The sequence below is a fragment of the Esox lucius genome, chromosome 16 (genome assembly GCF_011004845.1).
Source record: "Esox lucius isolate fEsoLuc1 chromosome 16, fEsoLuc1.pri, whole genome shotgun sequence".
In the NCBI taxonomy this organism is placed as follows: Eukaryota; Metazoa; Chordata; class Actinopteri; order Esociformes; family Esocidae; genus Esox; species Esox lucius.
In genome coordinates, this window is record NC_047584.1 from 22,867,206 (window position 1) to 22,885,457 (window position 18,252).

An 18,252-nucleotide genomic window follows, 5' to 3' on the forward strand; every position below is an offset into this window, starting at 1 on the left:
TGTTCCCCACTGACAAACGCTAGCTAACAGGGATAGTTTCTTTTAAGATATTTCTCCTCAATAACATGTTTCTATTTTCCCCACTTGGCGAGCGGGGTTCACGGGCTCTACTGACGTCTTCGCCTTGGTAGAATTCCGCTAACCGCCAAGCGCCATTGAAAATGAATTATCCACCCCATGAGTCGGTTGCTTTCTGAAAACACCTAAAACAGTAAACTAAACCAAATATAATATTATAGCTTGCAAAACGATTATTTTGAGATTTTATTTCAAAGTGTATACATGGCAACATCACTGTTTTACACTATCATCTCCCACTCATTCTAGCTATGAAATAGATTTACGTTCCAGATTGCCCAGACTAACTGTTAGAATTCAAGAACAGAAAGACATGGCTTAAATGTTTAAGTTCCCGTCATACAATGCTGGATCCAGAAATGTGCTAGTTGAATAAAATCAATGTGACTCTGCATGCATGTCTTGAATAATTCTGAAATTCTGCTTAGGAACTATTGTTCCGTATCGTCATTAAATACATGGAATTGCGTGCATTTCCCTGGATTAGAATCCCCAGCCTCGCACGGTTTTGGTAGATATCGCGGACTCCTGTGCAACGTCCGAAGTTAGAACCCCTGGCTTGCTCAAGTAATTACCATTTTGCCTTTTAACACACAGCCAACCATTTAAGTAACATTGCAATGCTATACTTGACGATCTCATTGTAGCTATCAAATCATGTCCCAGAAATGAACAGCAAGTAATGGTTTAATGGTTCCCAGAGGTTCTGGTGTGATGCTGTTAAATGCAGAGCTACAATGCACAAATAGGACCCTTGCATAAATTCCTGGATTATCAAACTGTTGAAGGACAAGGTGCGGGCCCATGTTTATTGCTTGGTCCCTCACTGACAAAGTTAGAATGTATTTCATGACATTTGGCTAGAATGTGGGATATTGCCAACAAGGCATTGCAATAACATTAAAATGCTTGTCTGTGTTGTAATGTCATGGTGTCTACCTGTGTCTACTGGGTACTAGGTATCTACACTTGACCCATAAATAGCTCCTCTTTAAGCAGCCTCCCTGGCTCATCAGTCACTTCAGCCCGTGGGCTAAATCCATGCACTGCTAGTCTCGCCTACCTGCGTACACCACCAAATTTCAATGGAGCGTGCTTTCCAAAGCTAATACAGTGTTGAAATCACTGTCTAGTGCTACATATTTTAATCTATTACAGTATGTGTAGCCACGCTTCCATTGTAGAGAGGCAAGTGATGACACACCTACTCCATTTCATCAGGCGAAAACACTGAGCATTCCAGTAGCTTGTCCATTTTCTTCAAATGCAAAACTAGTGATGTTGGTAGAAAAAAAACATTATAATTGTTTTTTAAAGGCCACCCAAAAACATGTTAGTTCTCTGAATTATATATTTAGAGCAGATTTTGGTGTGAGTCCAACCACTGTAGCATAAGGCTCATGCGCGCAATTAGACAGCCAAGTAAAATCTCCAACATGGAACTTTGACCAAAACAACAGCCTAGAAGATGCTCAAGACCTAGATCTCTTTAAGATCCAAAATGTCACCATATTTTATATACAGTAGGGCACTATTTCATAATGGCCTCCTTATGAGAAACCAGCAGCAGATGATGAAATGCAAAAAACTGTCTGTCATGGTTCATGGCCATTGGCTTGTATGGCCCCGTTTGGTTTAAAACCTTTCAATTGTTCAAGAAACCCTGGGTTTGGGCATGTGGCCGGCCGGGCCGATTTCACTAATGCAAGTGCGTTGTCGAAAAGCTTGCCATCCCTGGACATGAGGTATCCAATGACAACTGAGGCTGATCTCGACACGCCAGAATTGCAGTGAACCAGCACAACTCCTTTCTGAGGGAAAAGAAGAAAGACATTTATTTTATCTCAGCAAAATGAAGATGATACCTAACTACAGCCAAGCTTTTACAGAATTATCTGGGGTCTGGATCACCCAAAAAAGCATTCCTTACTCCAGGACGCATTCAATTGTATTCAGAATTAAGGAATTTGTCCTTGGATTATAAAGCCTTATGTCATATTTGTGTAAATCCAGTGCAAAAGCCTTGAACATTGTTTTGTGCTATAGGTATTATTGCAAAGGCATGAAAGGAGTTGCGCTATAGATATGATTGTCATGTATTCAGTGGACATGGACCCAGTAACACAAAAAGCCTTGCCAATCTCCAACAATGCTAAAATTATTGAATAATTCTCCCACTTAGCTAAAAGCAACAAAGATGGTTTGATTTGTCAAGTTGGGGTCACCTCTTTTGATATCACAGGTTAGAAAATTATGTCAAAAGAGCCAGCAACCACTAACCTATATTCGATTGAGAGCAGAAACGTATTTTAAATTTGCCAATTCATTTTAACTTTAAACCTTTGGTGAATTTAAAACATGAGTGATAGGTTATTGGCTGACCAGTAAAACGAGTTTGGTGAAGGGTTGTATAACAATGGAGCGGTGGTGATATGATCTACAACATGTTGAATTATGTATGGTGAAAACTCTGCCATAAATTATTCAATATGAGTGTGGACACCAAGAGGTGTCCACACTAAAGGTGGGGAGGAAACCTACATACCCAGAGGGGATGCATAGAGAAAGGGGATACATAGAGGGGATACATAGAGATAGAGGGGATTCATAGAGATAGAGGGGATACATAGAGATAGAGGGGATACATCGAGATAGAGGGGATACATGGAGGGGATACATAGAGATAGAGGGGATACATAGAGATATAGGGGATACATAGAGATATAGGGGATACATAGAGAGAGGGGATACATAGAGATGGAGGGGATACATAGAGATGGAGAGATACATAGAGATAGAGGAGATACATTGAGATGGAGGATATACATAGAGATGGAGGGAATACATAGAGATAGAGGGGATACATAGAGATGGAGGGGATGCATAGAGATGGAGGGGATACATAGAGATAGAGGGGATACATAGAGATAGAGGGGATACATAGAGTTAGAGGGGATATATAGAGATGGAGGGGATACACAGAGATGGAGGGGATACATAGAGATGGAGAGATACATAGAGATAGAGGATATATATAGAGATGGAGGGAATACATAGAGATAGAGGGGATACATAGAGATGGAGGGGGTACATAGAGATGGAGGGGATACATAGAGATGGAGGATATATATAGAGATGGAGGGAATACATAGAGATAGAGGGGATACATAGAGATGGAGGGGGTACATAGAGATGGAGGGGATACATAGAGATGGAGGGGATACATAGAGATAGAGGGGATACATAGAGATAGAGGGGATACATAGAGTTAGAGGGGATATATAGAGATGGAGGGGATACACAGAGATAGAGGGGATACATAGAGACCTAGGGGTATGGAGGATGCTTAAACATATAATGGTGCTGCACTGGATAACTGCAGTACATTAGTATAAACAGACAACAAGACTTGAAGTGGGAAACTTTAAAGTAGCTTAAAGTAATTTAAGCTCCACAAAGTATCATATATAGCAGTGCTCATCAGTCATTAAAGTAAGCAGGTAGAAATAAATTGTCACCTTTGATTAAATAAAAAATTTGGAAGATGTCAGGTTAAATTAATACAGTGAAATGTGGTTTTAAAGAATTCAAAAGGAACAAAAGAAGAGAACAGAATAATAGAATTGTATTAGATCCCCAAATTAGTTTTCAAAGTTATGGAAATGATAACAACTTACCTCAGCATTAGCTTGGTCTATGAATTTGAAGCACTCATGGAAATAGGATGTAATATCTGTATCCGGCACATCCAGAATGCTCAGTGTTTTATAAATGAAAAGGTCTGGAAAGGCGTTTTCAACACCATACGCTACATTTAATACATGGGACACCTGTAAAGGCAGAACATTATGAGATCCAAAACCAAATCAGACAGAAAAGTATGAAGTATAAAACTCTCAATTATATAAAAAAAATACCTTATATTTTCTCAAAGTGCCAAAGTCATGGGCGGCATCTTGCGAGCCTACAGCATGATTAAACAACCAAATGATAAGCCATATTTTCAAATTAAATCTAAATTAGCTTATTCTAGAGAATTGGCAGACCACGCACAGTAAAGAATAAACCAAAAAAGTGAAACCCCACATCAAACGGACAGCCAGTGCAGTAGGACACTGTCAGTTGCATTATGATAGCTGAGTGCTGTCAATAAAACACGTAATCCACTCACCTAATAGCAAATAAGGTTTAATTACTCCGACTTGTAAGTCCCAGCTGGTGTCCTGTACATAGCCGCATGTCGTTTCAGGCTGAGTTTTATCCTCTACAACATGTATAGTTGACCCTTTCCATGTCTCGATAATCCTCCTGCCACTCAGCGTTGTCACACGGGTGCATTGCTTTCTTAAATTGGTTTTGGAAAATGTCTTTATTTCTTGGGCAAGAGACTGCATCACATTTGCCTTTTAAAAACTAAGAAATAATGATCCAGTAGTTTGGTGAGGTGGAAGACTTGTCTTGGCTCCTCTCTGGGATGTAATGTTAGCAGTGCTCAGCTCCTTTTTAAAATGAACTCCTGCATGTCATACGGGCAGGTTTTGTCAAACCCAACTTGGAAATTGAGAACTATCCGTCACTCAGCTAATATGTTACCAGGCTTTTTTCTTTACTAGGCTTCACAGGTGTCACTATCACATGAGGCCATCCTGAAGCCTGTCTGTATGTGTGTGTGTGTGTGTGTGTGTGTGTGTGTGTTTGGGGGGGGGGGGGGGGTTACGGTTAGGGGGGGGGGTTACGCTTAGGAATTCAGAGTTAGGTTTAGGAGTACGTTTTTGTTGGTTAATAAAGGGGAATAAATGTTGGTCACAAAATGGTCCTCATGAGCTTGCATGTGACTGTGTGTGTCATTTGTGCTTAAATATGTTTTTCAGAATAGAATCAAATATAGTGTTTTGCCTTGTTTTGCAAAATAATTTCACTAATGATAATATTCTATGCAAATAATTCATAGAATCCTTGATTTCTTTTTTACCCAGACTTCCAGCCATACAATTTTTGCTTTTGGATCGTAGGCCATACAGCAGATCCCATACAGCAGATGTAGTATTTGGTCGTGGGTGTAGGACAGCTAAAACAAGGAGCTAGTTATAAAAAGACGTGGTTCCAGCCTACATAAAGGCTTTTATTCCTTCCTTTTTATAAAAGGCTGGTCACGTGACATGTCTTTGGATTGTAGGAAACAGCCTCGTTTTCGTCCGATAGGACAACACCTAGTAAAAAAATCGACTCAGCGACGGGAGAAGTGGGGTTTGGCTTAACAGCTCAACCCACAGAATGGGCTATTTGTAACATTGTAACACTCCAGTGTTGCTATTTTCACAACAAAACAACGCGGAAATTCTACAACGATTGTTCTACTGAGAATCAACAGCTATGTCGGCAACACTGTCGCGCGGCTCGCTCCAACCCGGCCAGCAAAAGCTGGCGGAGAAATTGACCATTCTGAACGACAGGGGAATCGGGATGCTCACTCGCATCTATAATATCAAGAAGGTAAGGTATTAGTTTAATTCTTGACTCGTAAAACATGATCTACGTTCAAGAAAAATTAAAGATCAAATCCCATCTGTGTTTTAGCCAATGGCAGAAACCTTCATTTTAGAATCCCAAAGCCTGACAGCTAGGGCTGCAGAATGCCAGTCAAGGCCCTGTTGGAATTTGTGGCAGAGATAAGCCATGGGGCAACACCGCTCACCAGTTGTCTAAATCACAGTTTTCTGTGATTTGTCTATTTTTGTAATCTTGTATAATAATTACAACTTAAACAATATCGAACTCGTTGGTTCACTGCCTATCAAGAAACTACGTTCTCAAAGAAATAGCCCAGTTCAGCTACATGCCTAGCTATGCAATAATTGTGCTTCATGGCTAGGTAGCTACATCGTTTTAGTGCATACTGATAAAAAGCTACAATATTTAGAGATGTTGGGAAAGGAAAGCTTTTATAGATTCTTGGGGCATTCATTATAATAGAAAAACATGTATAATAATTCAGATTAGTAGCTAGTTGATAGAGTAAACCTATTGACACTGTCTGACTGACAGCAATCCGTTGTCAGTGTGTACACATCTATTTGGTCATCACAACTTCTAATAGGCCTAAAACCCTACGTAAATGTAGACATCAGGCACCAAATTGCACATCAGGATTGTAATATACTGCTAACAAATGGTAGTGCAGTACACAGTTGTTATACGTTTATGGTATTTTTAAAAGCAATTAGATACAAGTAGGATGTGTAAAATGGCCAAAAAACCCAAGGGAATAACATTTTAATAGGAATGGAACAATCAATATTAGAGGTGGTCTTATGAACTGGTTCCCAGTGCAATCCCTCAAAAGTATTTTTCTTTTTTTTTGATCATATATGTGATATACTGTCTGATTCAGGATTCTAAACACTCGGTTAATTCTAAACACTCGGTTAACTGTAATTAAGGATTACGGCATGCAGGGGTGTGCTATATGGCCAATATAACATGGCCATATAGGGTTGTTCTTTGGCACGATACAGTGAGTGCTGGGGGTACAGTGCTTCACTGTGGTATATGGCTGTATACTGCAACCCCTTAAGAGCCTTTAAACTATAAATTAGAAATTAAATTGTGCCAATATATTTTTTTTATGATTTTTCCATTGTACATATGTTCTGCCAATTAACATTAATGTCTAAAGATGGTTTCTAAGATTTTTTTCATATAGTTGTTAAGTTGTAATTAATGCACAGAAGCACATATAGGTCCTGCTTTGAAAAACACACCCTTTCCCATTTGGGACATTTTGGGATATTCATTAGAGATGCTTGATTGGCTTTGGGAAAACAGCAGCAGGTAGAAGATAGCTGGAGGCAGACCAATATGTAGGCTGCTATACATTCCTTCAGCCAACCAATCCTTTTGCTAAAGACCTTAGTAGGCCTAGCCCTTTAGAACATCCGTGGAACCATGCCACAACCTCCTGAAGCTCCAGCGATTAACCAGTTTCCTTTAATCAGGCTAGGCACCAGAAAATGATCTTTTATCCCTCTCTTTCCTAACTCATGGCTGAAGTTAGATGGTGGTACAGAGACACTGGTGTAAATCAGATATTTTACATCCCATGTAATATGCCAGATGCAGTAAAAAAGACTTACCCTAGACACAAGATTACTTAACATGACGTCTATAGAGGGTTGTCACAACAAGAGCTCATTTGTATTGCATTTTGTCAATTTGTTGAAGTTGTGCAGACAATTTGTGTGTCATATTAGGATATACAGTGGGGAGAACAAGTATTTGATACACTGCTGCTTTTGCAGGTTTTCCTACTTACAAAGCATGTAGAGGTCTGTAATTTTTATCATAGGTACACTTCAACTGCGAGAGACGGAATCTAAAACAAAAATTTTTATCACATTTTATGATTTTTAAATAATTAATTTGCATTTCATAAGTATTTCATCACCTACCAAGCAGTAAGAATTCCGGCTCTCACAGACCTGTTCATGTTTCTTTAAGAAGCCCTCCTGTTCTCCACTCATTACCTGTATTAACTGCACTTATCTGAACTCGTTACCTGTATAAAAGACACCTGTCCACACACTCAGTCAAACAGTCTCCAACCTCTCCACAATGGCCAAGACCAGAGAGCTGTGTAAGGACATCAGGGATAAAATTGTAGATGCACACAAGGCTGGGATGGGCTACAGGACAATAGGCAAGCAGCTTGGTGAGAAGGCAGCAACTGTTGAGGCAATTATTAGAACATGGAAGAACTTCAAGATGGCGGTAAATCTCTCTCGGTCTGGGGCTCCATGCAAGATCTCACCTCGTGGGGCATCAATGATCATGAGGAAGATGAGGGATCAGCCCAGAACTACATGGCAGAACTTGGTCAATAACCTGAATAGAGCTGGGACCACAGTCTCAAAGAAAACCATTAGTAACACACTACGCCGTCATGGATTAAAATCCTGCAGCGCACACAAGGTCCCCCTGCTCAAGCCAGCGCATCTGGATGACCATCTGGATGATCCAGAGGAGGAATGGGAGAAGGTCATGTGGTCTGATGAGACAAAAATAGGTATTTTTGGTCTAAACTCCACTTGCCGTGTTTGTAGGAAGAAGAAAGATGAGTACAACCCCAAGAACACCATCCCAACCGTAAAGCATGGAGGTGGAAAAATCATTCTTTGGGGATGCTTTTCTGCAAAGGGGACAAGACGACTTCACCGTATTGAGGGGAGGATGGATGGGGCCATGTATCGCGAGATCTTGGGCAACAACCTCCTTCCCTCAGTAAGAGCATTGAAGATGGGTCGTGGCTGGGTCTTCCAGCATGACAACGACCCGAAACACACAGCCAGGGCAACTAAGGAGTGGCTCCATAAGAAGCATCTCAAGGTCCTGGAGTGGCCTAGCCAGTCCCCAGACCTGAACCCAATAGAAAATCTTTGGAGGGAGCTGAAAGTCCGTATTGCCCAGTGACAGCCCCGAAACCTGAAGGATCTGGAGAAGGACTATATGGAGGAGTGGGCCAAAGTCCCTGCTGCAGTGTGTGCAAACCTGGTCAAGAATTATAGGAAACGTATCATCTCTGTAATTGCAAACAAAGGTTTCTGTACCAAATATGAAGTTCTGCTTTTCAAATGTATCAAATACTTATGTCATGCAATAAAATGCAAATTATCTACTTAAAAATCATACAATGGGTACAGACTTCTACATGCTTTGTAAGTGGGAAACACTGCCGATTTTGCAGGTTATAAAATACTTGTTCTCCCCACTGTATATTATTGTTATTAGTCATACGATGCCTGTGTCATTCCATTTATATATCTCAATTCTTATGACACAGCAAATACTAAAGATTTTATATTCATGGTACATTTTATATTATTTTCAAAATATACTGTGCTTTATTGACTCAGTGGTGACATTCTATGCTTGTGAACAAGCAGACTGGTTGCTTGGCAACTGGTACACATTGATACTAGCTGCCAAACTCTTTTAGGAAGAATCTCAAATAGCTTTTCTGCTTCAGCTGTGTACTCTAGTGATTGTATCTTCTACCTTATTGGCCAATTGAAATCATCCACTGTCCATTCCTACTACACACGCCAACAACTATCCCACATCTACTCCAGTATAGCACATTACTGCAGCCTACAGCACAAGTTACTAGGACTTCCTCAGTAAATTAAACTATTTTTGGACTAGCAGCTTTCTTAAACAGTTATACGGCTAATTACAATAGTGATCTATCAATAACCAGCCAGGAAGTACTGTAGACCTAGCGTGAATCTGAAGATTGTCCCAAGAAGAGCATATAGTTCAGCATTGTTATGACAGCAGTCTGCTAGGATAACACTATTGTCTGGACCAGTAGTTTTGCTTTTTCAATTATTTTACAAAACTGTGTTTAATGATGATAATGATGTTGTATCACAGTGCTGTTTATGTAAAAAATACAAAAAAACAACTAGCCTGTTTGTTGAGTGGAGAGCTTTTTATTTCATAATTGAAGAGGAAATGTCAACAAACCAGAACCCCTCCTCAGAACCTCCCAAGACTTCACAGAGACCACAGGAAGCTGACTCTTGTTTACGATGTTCTCATTCAGAAATGAGCGATATCAGGGAGGATGGGACTATGCTATATGTCTATTGGTGTTTCTTCAGTCCCTAATAATAACAAGGATATACACCAAACGGCTACAAAAGCCGTTTTTGTCTCTCTTGAAGTTCTGTTGTTCATCTTTAACTTATGAAGCGACAGGGTTTTGCTCTTTTATTCGGCTCTGAACTGTGTTCTCTCTCTTTTAACACTGGCTGGAGCCAGAGCTTTATTGTCCATCTGACAAACTATCAAAGACTTTAGTTCTGGTTTATACAACATTAATTTGGGGAAGTCCATTTAGGTGCTGCACACTAAATTATACCAAGTGAACTAGGGTCTCAAAACATGGTTGTGTTGGATGATGCAGAAACATAGTTTGCTGGTTTACTCCTTTTGATTATGCAAATCAAATGTGAATGATGTGATTGTACTGCTAGGCATGTTTTTTTGTATGATGAAATGTATCTTAAAAATGTGGGCATGTTATGTTATTTTGCCTGTTGAAATGTATCTTAGAAATGAACCATGAAGTGCCTTATGCCAGCAAGCTGGGTTAAATGGTGAATTATGTTGCCTTTACACTTTATGGGTGGTTTGCATGAAATGTCCATATTAATTTTAGGTTCATTGGTAGATTCGACTCGCGTTGGATTTTCCTTGTTTTTACTTGCATGTTTCCTTTCCTACTTCTAATCACACACAACCTTATATTCTCTGATGTGTAAAGCTTTAATACTTTACTGTGGTACTCCTCTAGGACGAGTGACTTCACCATTTTGGGAGCTTGTGGTTGACCATTGCTTTGACCGGCAGCATACTCATTTCTGTGCTCAGTGTAAAGGCCAAACTCTCCCTCAACATACTATCCCGGATGTAAAACCCAAAGCCTTTTTCATGTAGAGATGCATGGTTCTATGTTTTACACCTGACTTTACCTGTGTTTACCTGTGTGGTTTTCTCTCTTTCTATCACAATGCTTCCCCCCAGCAAGGACAAGTTTGGAAGGTTTGCTCAGCTCTTCCCTAAATCTCTCCCCCTCCTTCAACCCCTTCTTGCTTTTCTGTCAGTGTCATGTCCCAGAATGAACTGTATGCTACTCAGTACTCACAACATTCACAATTCAAACAACAAGCCCGTACCAAAGTGCAATTGAATCGTTTAACTTGTTTCATTTGGTCAAAAGAGATATCATATTTGCCGATGTGCACTTTTTTAACCTGTGTATTTCTTACACGATATCTAACATTTCTAAAGACTCTGGCCTGTTATAAAGCAGTGATATTTAGAACAGAAGATGTGAGTTTAAGCCACCGACCTTTTTGAGCATCAAATGAACAGTTTCACGGTTGCAGGATTTGCATTAAAAAACCCTAGTCTATGTATGTTTATGCATTGAAGATCAGGCCAAGGGAAGAGGAAGGGCCCGGTTGAATTCACAGACACTTCATTTTGCAATTCAACACTGCTCTGCTCTCTGCAAAATGAACGTGTTTCCTGCATGGCTCCATTGCATTGTACCACTAATCATGAATCCAGTCTGGATGAGGGGATCTGGATCTCACACTTCTCACTATGACTGATCTCATACTTGTATCCAAATCATACTGTTTCTCTACATGTGTGTGTTTTAGAATGAATACTAAAACCTTATTATTCCTGTTTTGTCAGGACGATGTGCATGCCTTGTCTCATGTACCATACATACACCATGTGACTTCAAACATACATCCTCTAACTGGTCGTTGCTTTTAACACGTAACATGGAACGCACACATCAACGTGTCTTCTGTCCCTTTAGGAGTATGCCAATGCACTGCTTTCTTACTAACTGATCTCCACATTCCCCTACAGCTCTCAGTCAATAGAAATGTATTTTTTCTCTTGGTCTCTGTTGGTGACATTTTCTCTCTAACTATTTCTGTATCTCTCTCTCTCTCTTTCTATATATATATATACAGTATCTGACAAATGTGAGTACACCCCTCACATTTTTGTAAATATTTGATTATATCTTGTCATGTGACAACACTGAAGAAATGACACTTTGCTACAATATAAAGTAGTGAGTGTACAGCTTGTATAACAGTGTAAATTTGTGGTCCCCTCAAAATAACTCAACACACCATTAATGTCAAAACCGCTGGCAACAAAAGTGAGTACACCTCTAAGTGAAAATGTCCAAATTGGGCCCAATTAGCCATTTTCCCCTCCCTGGTGTCGTGTGACTCATTAGTGTTACAAGGTCTCAGGTGTGAATGGGGAGCAGGTGTGTTAAATTTGGTGTTATCGCTCTCACACTTCCTCATACTGGTCACTGGAAGTTCAACATGGCACCTCATGGCAAAGAACTCTCTGAGGATCTGAAAAATATAATTGTTGACCATACCGCGGTTTAACAGGACAGGTTCCACTAGCCATGGTCGACCAAAGAAGTTGAGTGCACGTGCTCAGCGTCATATCCAGAGCTTGTCTTTGGGAAATAGACGTATGAGTGCTGCCAGCATTGCTGCAGAGGTTGAAGGGGTGGGGGGTCAGCCTGTCAGTGCTTAGACCATACGCCACACACTGCATCAAATGGTCTGCATGGCTGTCGTCCCAGAAGGAAGCCTCTTCTAAAGAGGATGCAGATACTGTATTTATATATATAAAATATACAGCTTCATAAAAAAACCATTTTGTCTCACATTTTGTCTTTGCCTCTGTCTCTCTGTCTGTTTCTCTTGCTCACTCTCTAACACTATTTCATATATATGTTTTTTCAAGTCACAACCAAAACCAAAACCTACTTTCTTAATGGGCCTCATTGTGTTTTGTTGTTAATATGTTGTTATTGTTCACACATCTGTAGTATTTGTTCATGTTTTTGTCCCTCTCTGTTCTAGGCATGTGGTGACCCCAAAGCCAAACCATCCTATCTAATAGACAAGAACCTGGAGTCTGCTGTTAAGTTCATTGTCAGAAAATTCCCAGCGGTTGAAACACGCAACAACAACGTAAGTCTGTCTATTACATGATATTTCAGCGCATTCTAATGGTTAGTATTAGTTAGTTCCTTGCACAACTACACCAATTACAAGGCTTGCAATGGATGTTGTAAATGTTAGTTATGTTTTAATTATACCATTTAAATATGTATAGAAATGTAAAAACTATAAACGGAAATATAATATTTTTTGCTGTTGATGTACCACCCACATTTCCATAAATGTCATGTTATGTAGATCCTTTATTGCTTGGTCATTGTATAGTAGGGTGAGAAAGTTTGTAAACCCCTGATAAAGATGAACAGAAATGACTGTATATTTCAAATAATTATATTATATTGTGTGCTCACACATTTTTTTATTAGTTATTTGGTCATACAGCTACACAGAGAAAGAGATTTTTGTGTTAACTGTTGAAATGCAGATAAACAGATTCAGTGCCCAAATGTACAGATCTGGTCATTGATACTTGCCTCAATTGGAATACAGTGGCTGCACAGTAACATGCTATATGTCAGAGCTCAAGCTTTATTTAAAGGGTTAGATCAATTTTGTTATTGCAGAAGCCTTTTATAATTACTCTTTTAAAGTATACAACCCCACCACCATTGGTTTATTTTATTTAACTAGTTGCTCTTGCCGCATGCCTATTTCACCTATTTTCACCATTTCCTAATTATTTAACATTTCTTTGAAAGTTAAGATCATTAAATAATTCCAGGATGTTTACAACAGGCACATAATCATTTTCATCAGTCAATTTTATCAAGGCTGCAGATTAAAGTTTGTATATTTTTACAGCCCTGATCCGTAGATAGGTTGTCATCCAAAAAAAACTGTTTTCAATAAGGCCCCTCAAGTTTTACTCAGCAGAATACATCCTGCTGTTTACCTTAAAATGGGTAGAATAGCCCCATAACCCCACATTTCAATCATCATATTTCACTGCAAGTATGTAGAACCTTTTATTGCAAAGAGTAATATTTTCATTTTATCTGATTATAAGAAGTGATTTGAATCAAAATGCCACTGCTCTTTAGCAAACTCTATTTAAATTCTACTGAACAGAAAGTTTAATTCCAAAAACAAAGAACCTACTAGAATTGTTTCAAATATAAAATCAGTGTGATGAGCAGACCCTTTGATTATTTGTTTGCGTGTTTGGTGAAATGTTTCTTGACATTAGGAAAATGAATTTACATTTGTTGGATAACATGAAAATAGATTTCTTGGAGTATTCGTCTCCCACTAGTCCAGGTCAACAACATCATAATTAGCCTTACCCCAAACCAAGATATTCTACCCAAAAAACTGTTTGCTTCTAGTAGGTGGCTCCCATTTGACTGCAAGTGAATTTTCCAGCTATATTAAAAGTTATAAAAAAAAGACATGTATGTCACTTTACCTTCTCCGCTCAACAGAATTTGAAGGATATTATAAACAGTCTATGTTTTTTGCATACACTATAGCTCAGAATTTTAATTGTTGTTTTTTAATACAGCGGTTTTTGCTTGTATCTATCAAAAGGATACAAACTTTCTCTCCCCACTTCATACTGTTTGATTTCAATTACTTTCAGATTCCACTTCTTTTGATATAAACCAAACATTCAAGTGTACAAAGTTTACCCATATTGAATATCCACCATGCCATGAGACCTCCATATCTTCATCAATGGAAAAAGATAAATTGATGACTTTGCAAATGTAGATTATCAAACTATTCTATTATTTCATGAAAAATTATAGAACTTTAAGATCAGTTATCTAAAAACTCAGATTCTTCTCATTTGCTGAAATGTTGAAATTTATACCATATTTATGAAATTTTTTCCACATTCATCAGCTAAAACATATCTTCTCCAGACTATGCTGTGTCTCAACCAATGGCAAGCAGATCACAACATCCTCAGATGTAAAAGGGTGTATAAGCTACAACATAATGAGTTCAGGCTTTTTTCTGTTGATCGTTTACGTTAAAGATTAAGGGCAATTATAAAATATATAGATATTAATAAATGACTGCCCTGTTTACAAGCTTTCATATCTAATCAAACCCCCCAAAATATTTAACATTTTTGACCTCTTTCATGAAGCTGTGTACAAAAGATTTTGTATAGGTCAAAAGAAATTAATTTACAAAGTTTTTGAAATCATTTGGAATTACTCTTGCTAATAGCTTGCTATTTTCAGTGCAACTAGTAAGTGATCACACTGTTTGTTTTCTAAAGTGTTTTTCTTCCTGATGCTTAGCCATCACCATTGGCCGGCTTTGTTTTGTTAGAAATGCTTCTTTTAGTGCTGTAGCTGTGATGTGTTTTTCTATGTTGTTGTACATTTTGCTGCAGTGTTTCATGTTTTACTTGGTTTGTATTTTTGTTTTGCATGCTTAACTTCTTGGCTTTTTTCTGGAATATTCTTTTGGTAAGTTCAAGCTCTTTAGAGTTCCTTTTTCTATGTTTTGCATGTTCACTCATATAAATGTAGCAGATTCTTGTTTAAGTAAAATTGCTAATTATTTTTATTATACTTCACATTTCAAGATCATTCATGTTTTTAGACTATTACTAGGGAACCGTTAATTATTAATTGGTAAAATTTTGTTAGGTGTTTGTTTTGTGTGAAGAATAGAAAAAGTAACATTTATTGTATGTTGTTGTGCAAGATACCAAATGTTTGGAACAAATGACACCCTGTTCTGAATATAGTGTACTACTTTCAACCATAGCCCTTTAAATGCAGGGACTTAGGTGCCATTTGAACACACACATTAGATAAAAATCCAGCAAGCATGACTTCACATTTGGCTTGTGCAAGGCTATCATTGACCAAATACATGGCACATTGTGACAAGACAGAATGCAGAGATGTTATCAAAAGTGACATTAGTATTTTGGAATAAAGTTGTTTTTGGTTGGAGCTCTACATTTTTGTGTTGTCAAAATGTCACCCTGACCAACTGTGTGATTCTCATTGATAGTTTTCTGTCAGGATATCTATGAATATTAACAGATTGGGACTACTTACTCAAAAAAAAAAAATATTATAAATATTCTGTTAGAAATAATATACTAGATATGCTGTGGACTACTGCGGTTGAGGTATGCTAAATAAATATACCAGATTAGGCCTAGTTAAAGTATTAGGGGAAAAGTAATAACATTCCTAAAACACATGTCTGAGTGGTACAAGAGCAAAGGAGCAGCAGGACAGAAGGCAAACATGAAAACATCCTACTCAGAACTAGTTCAGTGAGGCCTAATTCGAAAAGATTATAATCATATTTTCTGAATTACTTCATCTTGTTAGTTTATTGTTTGTACTTCAGTAAAAATATACTTGAGTTGTTCAAATAAGATACTTATTCATTCTCGTGGGATTATTCCACTGGTTTCTTATAAAAAAGTATTTTGCCTTGGGTTCAGGGTTTTATTTTTGTTTACAACCAGTTTTTCTTTACTTCTACAGCAACAGCTTGCACAACTACAAAAAGAGAAGTCTGAAATCCTTAAGAATTTAGCATTGTATTACTTCACATTCGTAGATGTGATGGAATTTAAGGTATGTACAATTTAAGCAATATTCAGTGAAGTGAATAAAGAGACGTCATACTAATAATGATTGTGAAATAAACAGTAAAGTTATATAACTATCTTGATAACAACTTAAGGTTGGGGTAATTGTAACATGTTTTGTCTATTACAGAAGATTGCGTAGGTATTCACTTACCAGGGCCTTCTTCAAAATTCTCTGCCAATAATTACAACCCAAATACACTACACTATGAAGGTGCAAAATTGTAAAATTAAACTAAAGATTGTTGGTTTGATGAGTATTCACCACCCTGAGGCATAACTTGGTTGAACATCCTTTAGCCGCAACCACAGCTGCAAGTCTTATTGTACTTCTCTTCAAGATATGCACATCTGGTTCCAGAAGGTTGTTGGCCATTATTCTTGGCAAAATTGCTAAAGCTCCCTCAAGTTCCATCCTTCAGGTCTGACAGATTCTCAGTTGGATTGAGGTCTATACTTTCACATACAAGGACACAACTCCAGTATATTCCAAGCTGTGTGTTTAGGCTCATTGTCATACAGAAAGACATGAACCTTCACCCCAATCCAAGGTCTTTTGCAGACTGATGTAGTCTCACTTCGAGTCTGTCATTTTGGTATGCCACATGATGGGGTATGTGCTCTCACCACACGCACTCCTGAACTCAATACACATTGACGCCTCTCAAGGCTAATTAGGGCTCGGCTCTCCAAAAACGGGATCCTTTGTTTTACTTAGCGCTAAACAGAAGGACTTGTGCATTTCAGATTTTTTATAATGCCTTCTTTTAGTGTCAGCTTCACTGTCCACTTAGCAAAAGAGAGCACCTAAATGGGCATGCACTGAGTGATTTTCATCACACTGGCTTGTCTCTGTTTGGAGATATTCAAGGTGTTTCAACTGCCGCTGGTTACACAGGTTCCCTCCTCTTAGCTACAGTAATAAATATACTAGAAATGTTTTATGGTAATCCATTACAAATAGCAGCTAGACATATTAAGTTAATATCCTGTGAAATGCAAATATGTTACCGTTTTCTTTCTCTCCTTCAAGGATCATGTCTGTGAGCTGCTGAATACTATCGATGCTTGTCAAGTCTTCTTTGATATTGTAAGTTATAACACATTGATCTGTAAACAGCATGCAATTATGTCATTTAAATATATTTTAGAAAGTTACGTCTCGTGGATGACATATTTTTAGATTCAGATTAATGTCTGGATGTAAGTTCTAATTTTGTTTCCGCATCTCATTTCACAGACCGTGAACTTTGATCTGACAAAGAACTATCTTGACTTAGTAGTGACTTACACTAACCTAATGATGCTACTGTCTCGGATTGAAGAGAGGAAAGCTATTATTGGACTTTACAATTACGCCCATGAAATGACACATGGATCAAGGTATGTAAGGGTGTTGGCTTTTCCAGTCCTTTCAATGTTATGTTGCTGTTGTACCAGTAGAGAGTGGTATTGAAATGATAAAACAATTCAATCTCTTTTTCTGGTGATTATTTTTTTTCTTCATTCTGCCTTTAATTTAGACTTTGAAGTCGGTTCTGTTTGTAGATGGCACAGTAATTGGAATCATCCTTGTTGATGACAATATGTTCTGCCTGTCCTTGTTAGATAAATATTGTTTCACCTTTGCTACCATAGCTAGTGTTTCTGTATGACATTATAGGGTGTGAGCTCTGCCTACATCTTAGCCTAGTGCTCAATGATGGTTGATACTGAGGTCTGGATGATATCTGGAACATCATCACTGTTAAGATGTACATTACATCTCTAAAGTTCTGACCGAAAAACAATTATATCCTTCTCAGATTCAATGAACTAACAGGTTGTAATATTAACTCTAAAGTAAATTTTGTATGCCCATGCCCATGATGTTCGTGTTGGAAAACAGTTGAGGATCATTCCTCAACTTCAGGAACACTGGTTGGGACAGAAAAGAGGCTCAGATCAAGCAGTTTGTACGTTACCTCAACATTCAGCTGTCAGTTATGCATCGATCCAGCTGTTGTTGACAGTAAAGGG

General features: G+C 38.3%; 2 protein-coding genes across 5 annotated transcripts in view; one reads left to right on the forward strand and one right to left on the reverse strand.

Annotated features, from left to right (window-relative positions):
• Positions 1-1,673: 1,673 nt before the first annotated feature.
• On the reverse strand, positions 1,674-4,472 carry dusp19a (dual specificity phosphatase 19a). Its single transcript, XM_010880124.2, has 4 exons — positions 4,250-4,472; positions 3,996-4,042; positions 3,756-3,908; positions 1,674-1,889 (listed from the first exon to the last, which is right to left on the reverse strand). The coding sequence occupies exons 1-4, from the start codon at positions 4,470-4,472 to the stop codon at positions 1,674-1,676; spliced, it is 639 nt and encodes a 212-aa protein (XP_010878426.1).
• A 774-nt stretch (positions 4,473-5,246) lies between these two features.
• Positions 5,247-18,252, forward strand: part of nckap1 (NCK-associated protein 1) — a 46,796-nt gene continuing 33,790 nt past the window's right edge. Inside the window, exons 1-6 of one of the 4 annotated variants that reach the window (XM_010880091.4) lie at positions 5,247-5,571; positions 10,663-10,680; positions 12,558-12,668; positions 16,127-16,219; positions 17,267-17,323; positions 17,474-17,616. In XM_010880091.4, coding sequence (XP_010878393.1) covers positions 5,452-5,571; positions 10,663-10,680; positions 12,558-12,668; positions 16,127-16,219; positions 17,267-17,323; positions 17,474-17,616 — 542 coding nt within the window. In that variant the 5' untranslated portion in view covers positions 5,247-5,451. The remainder of the gene's footprint in view (positions 5,572-10,662; positions 10,681-12,557; positions 12,669-16,126; positions 16,220-17,266; positions 17,324-17,473; positions 17,617-18,252) is intronic. The other 3 variants (XM_010880092.4, XM_010880093.3, XM_010880094.4) reach the window with 3 other exon arrangements.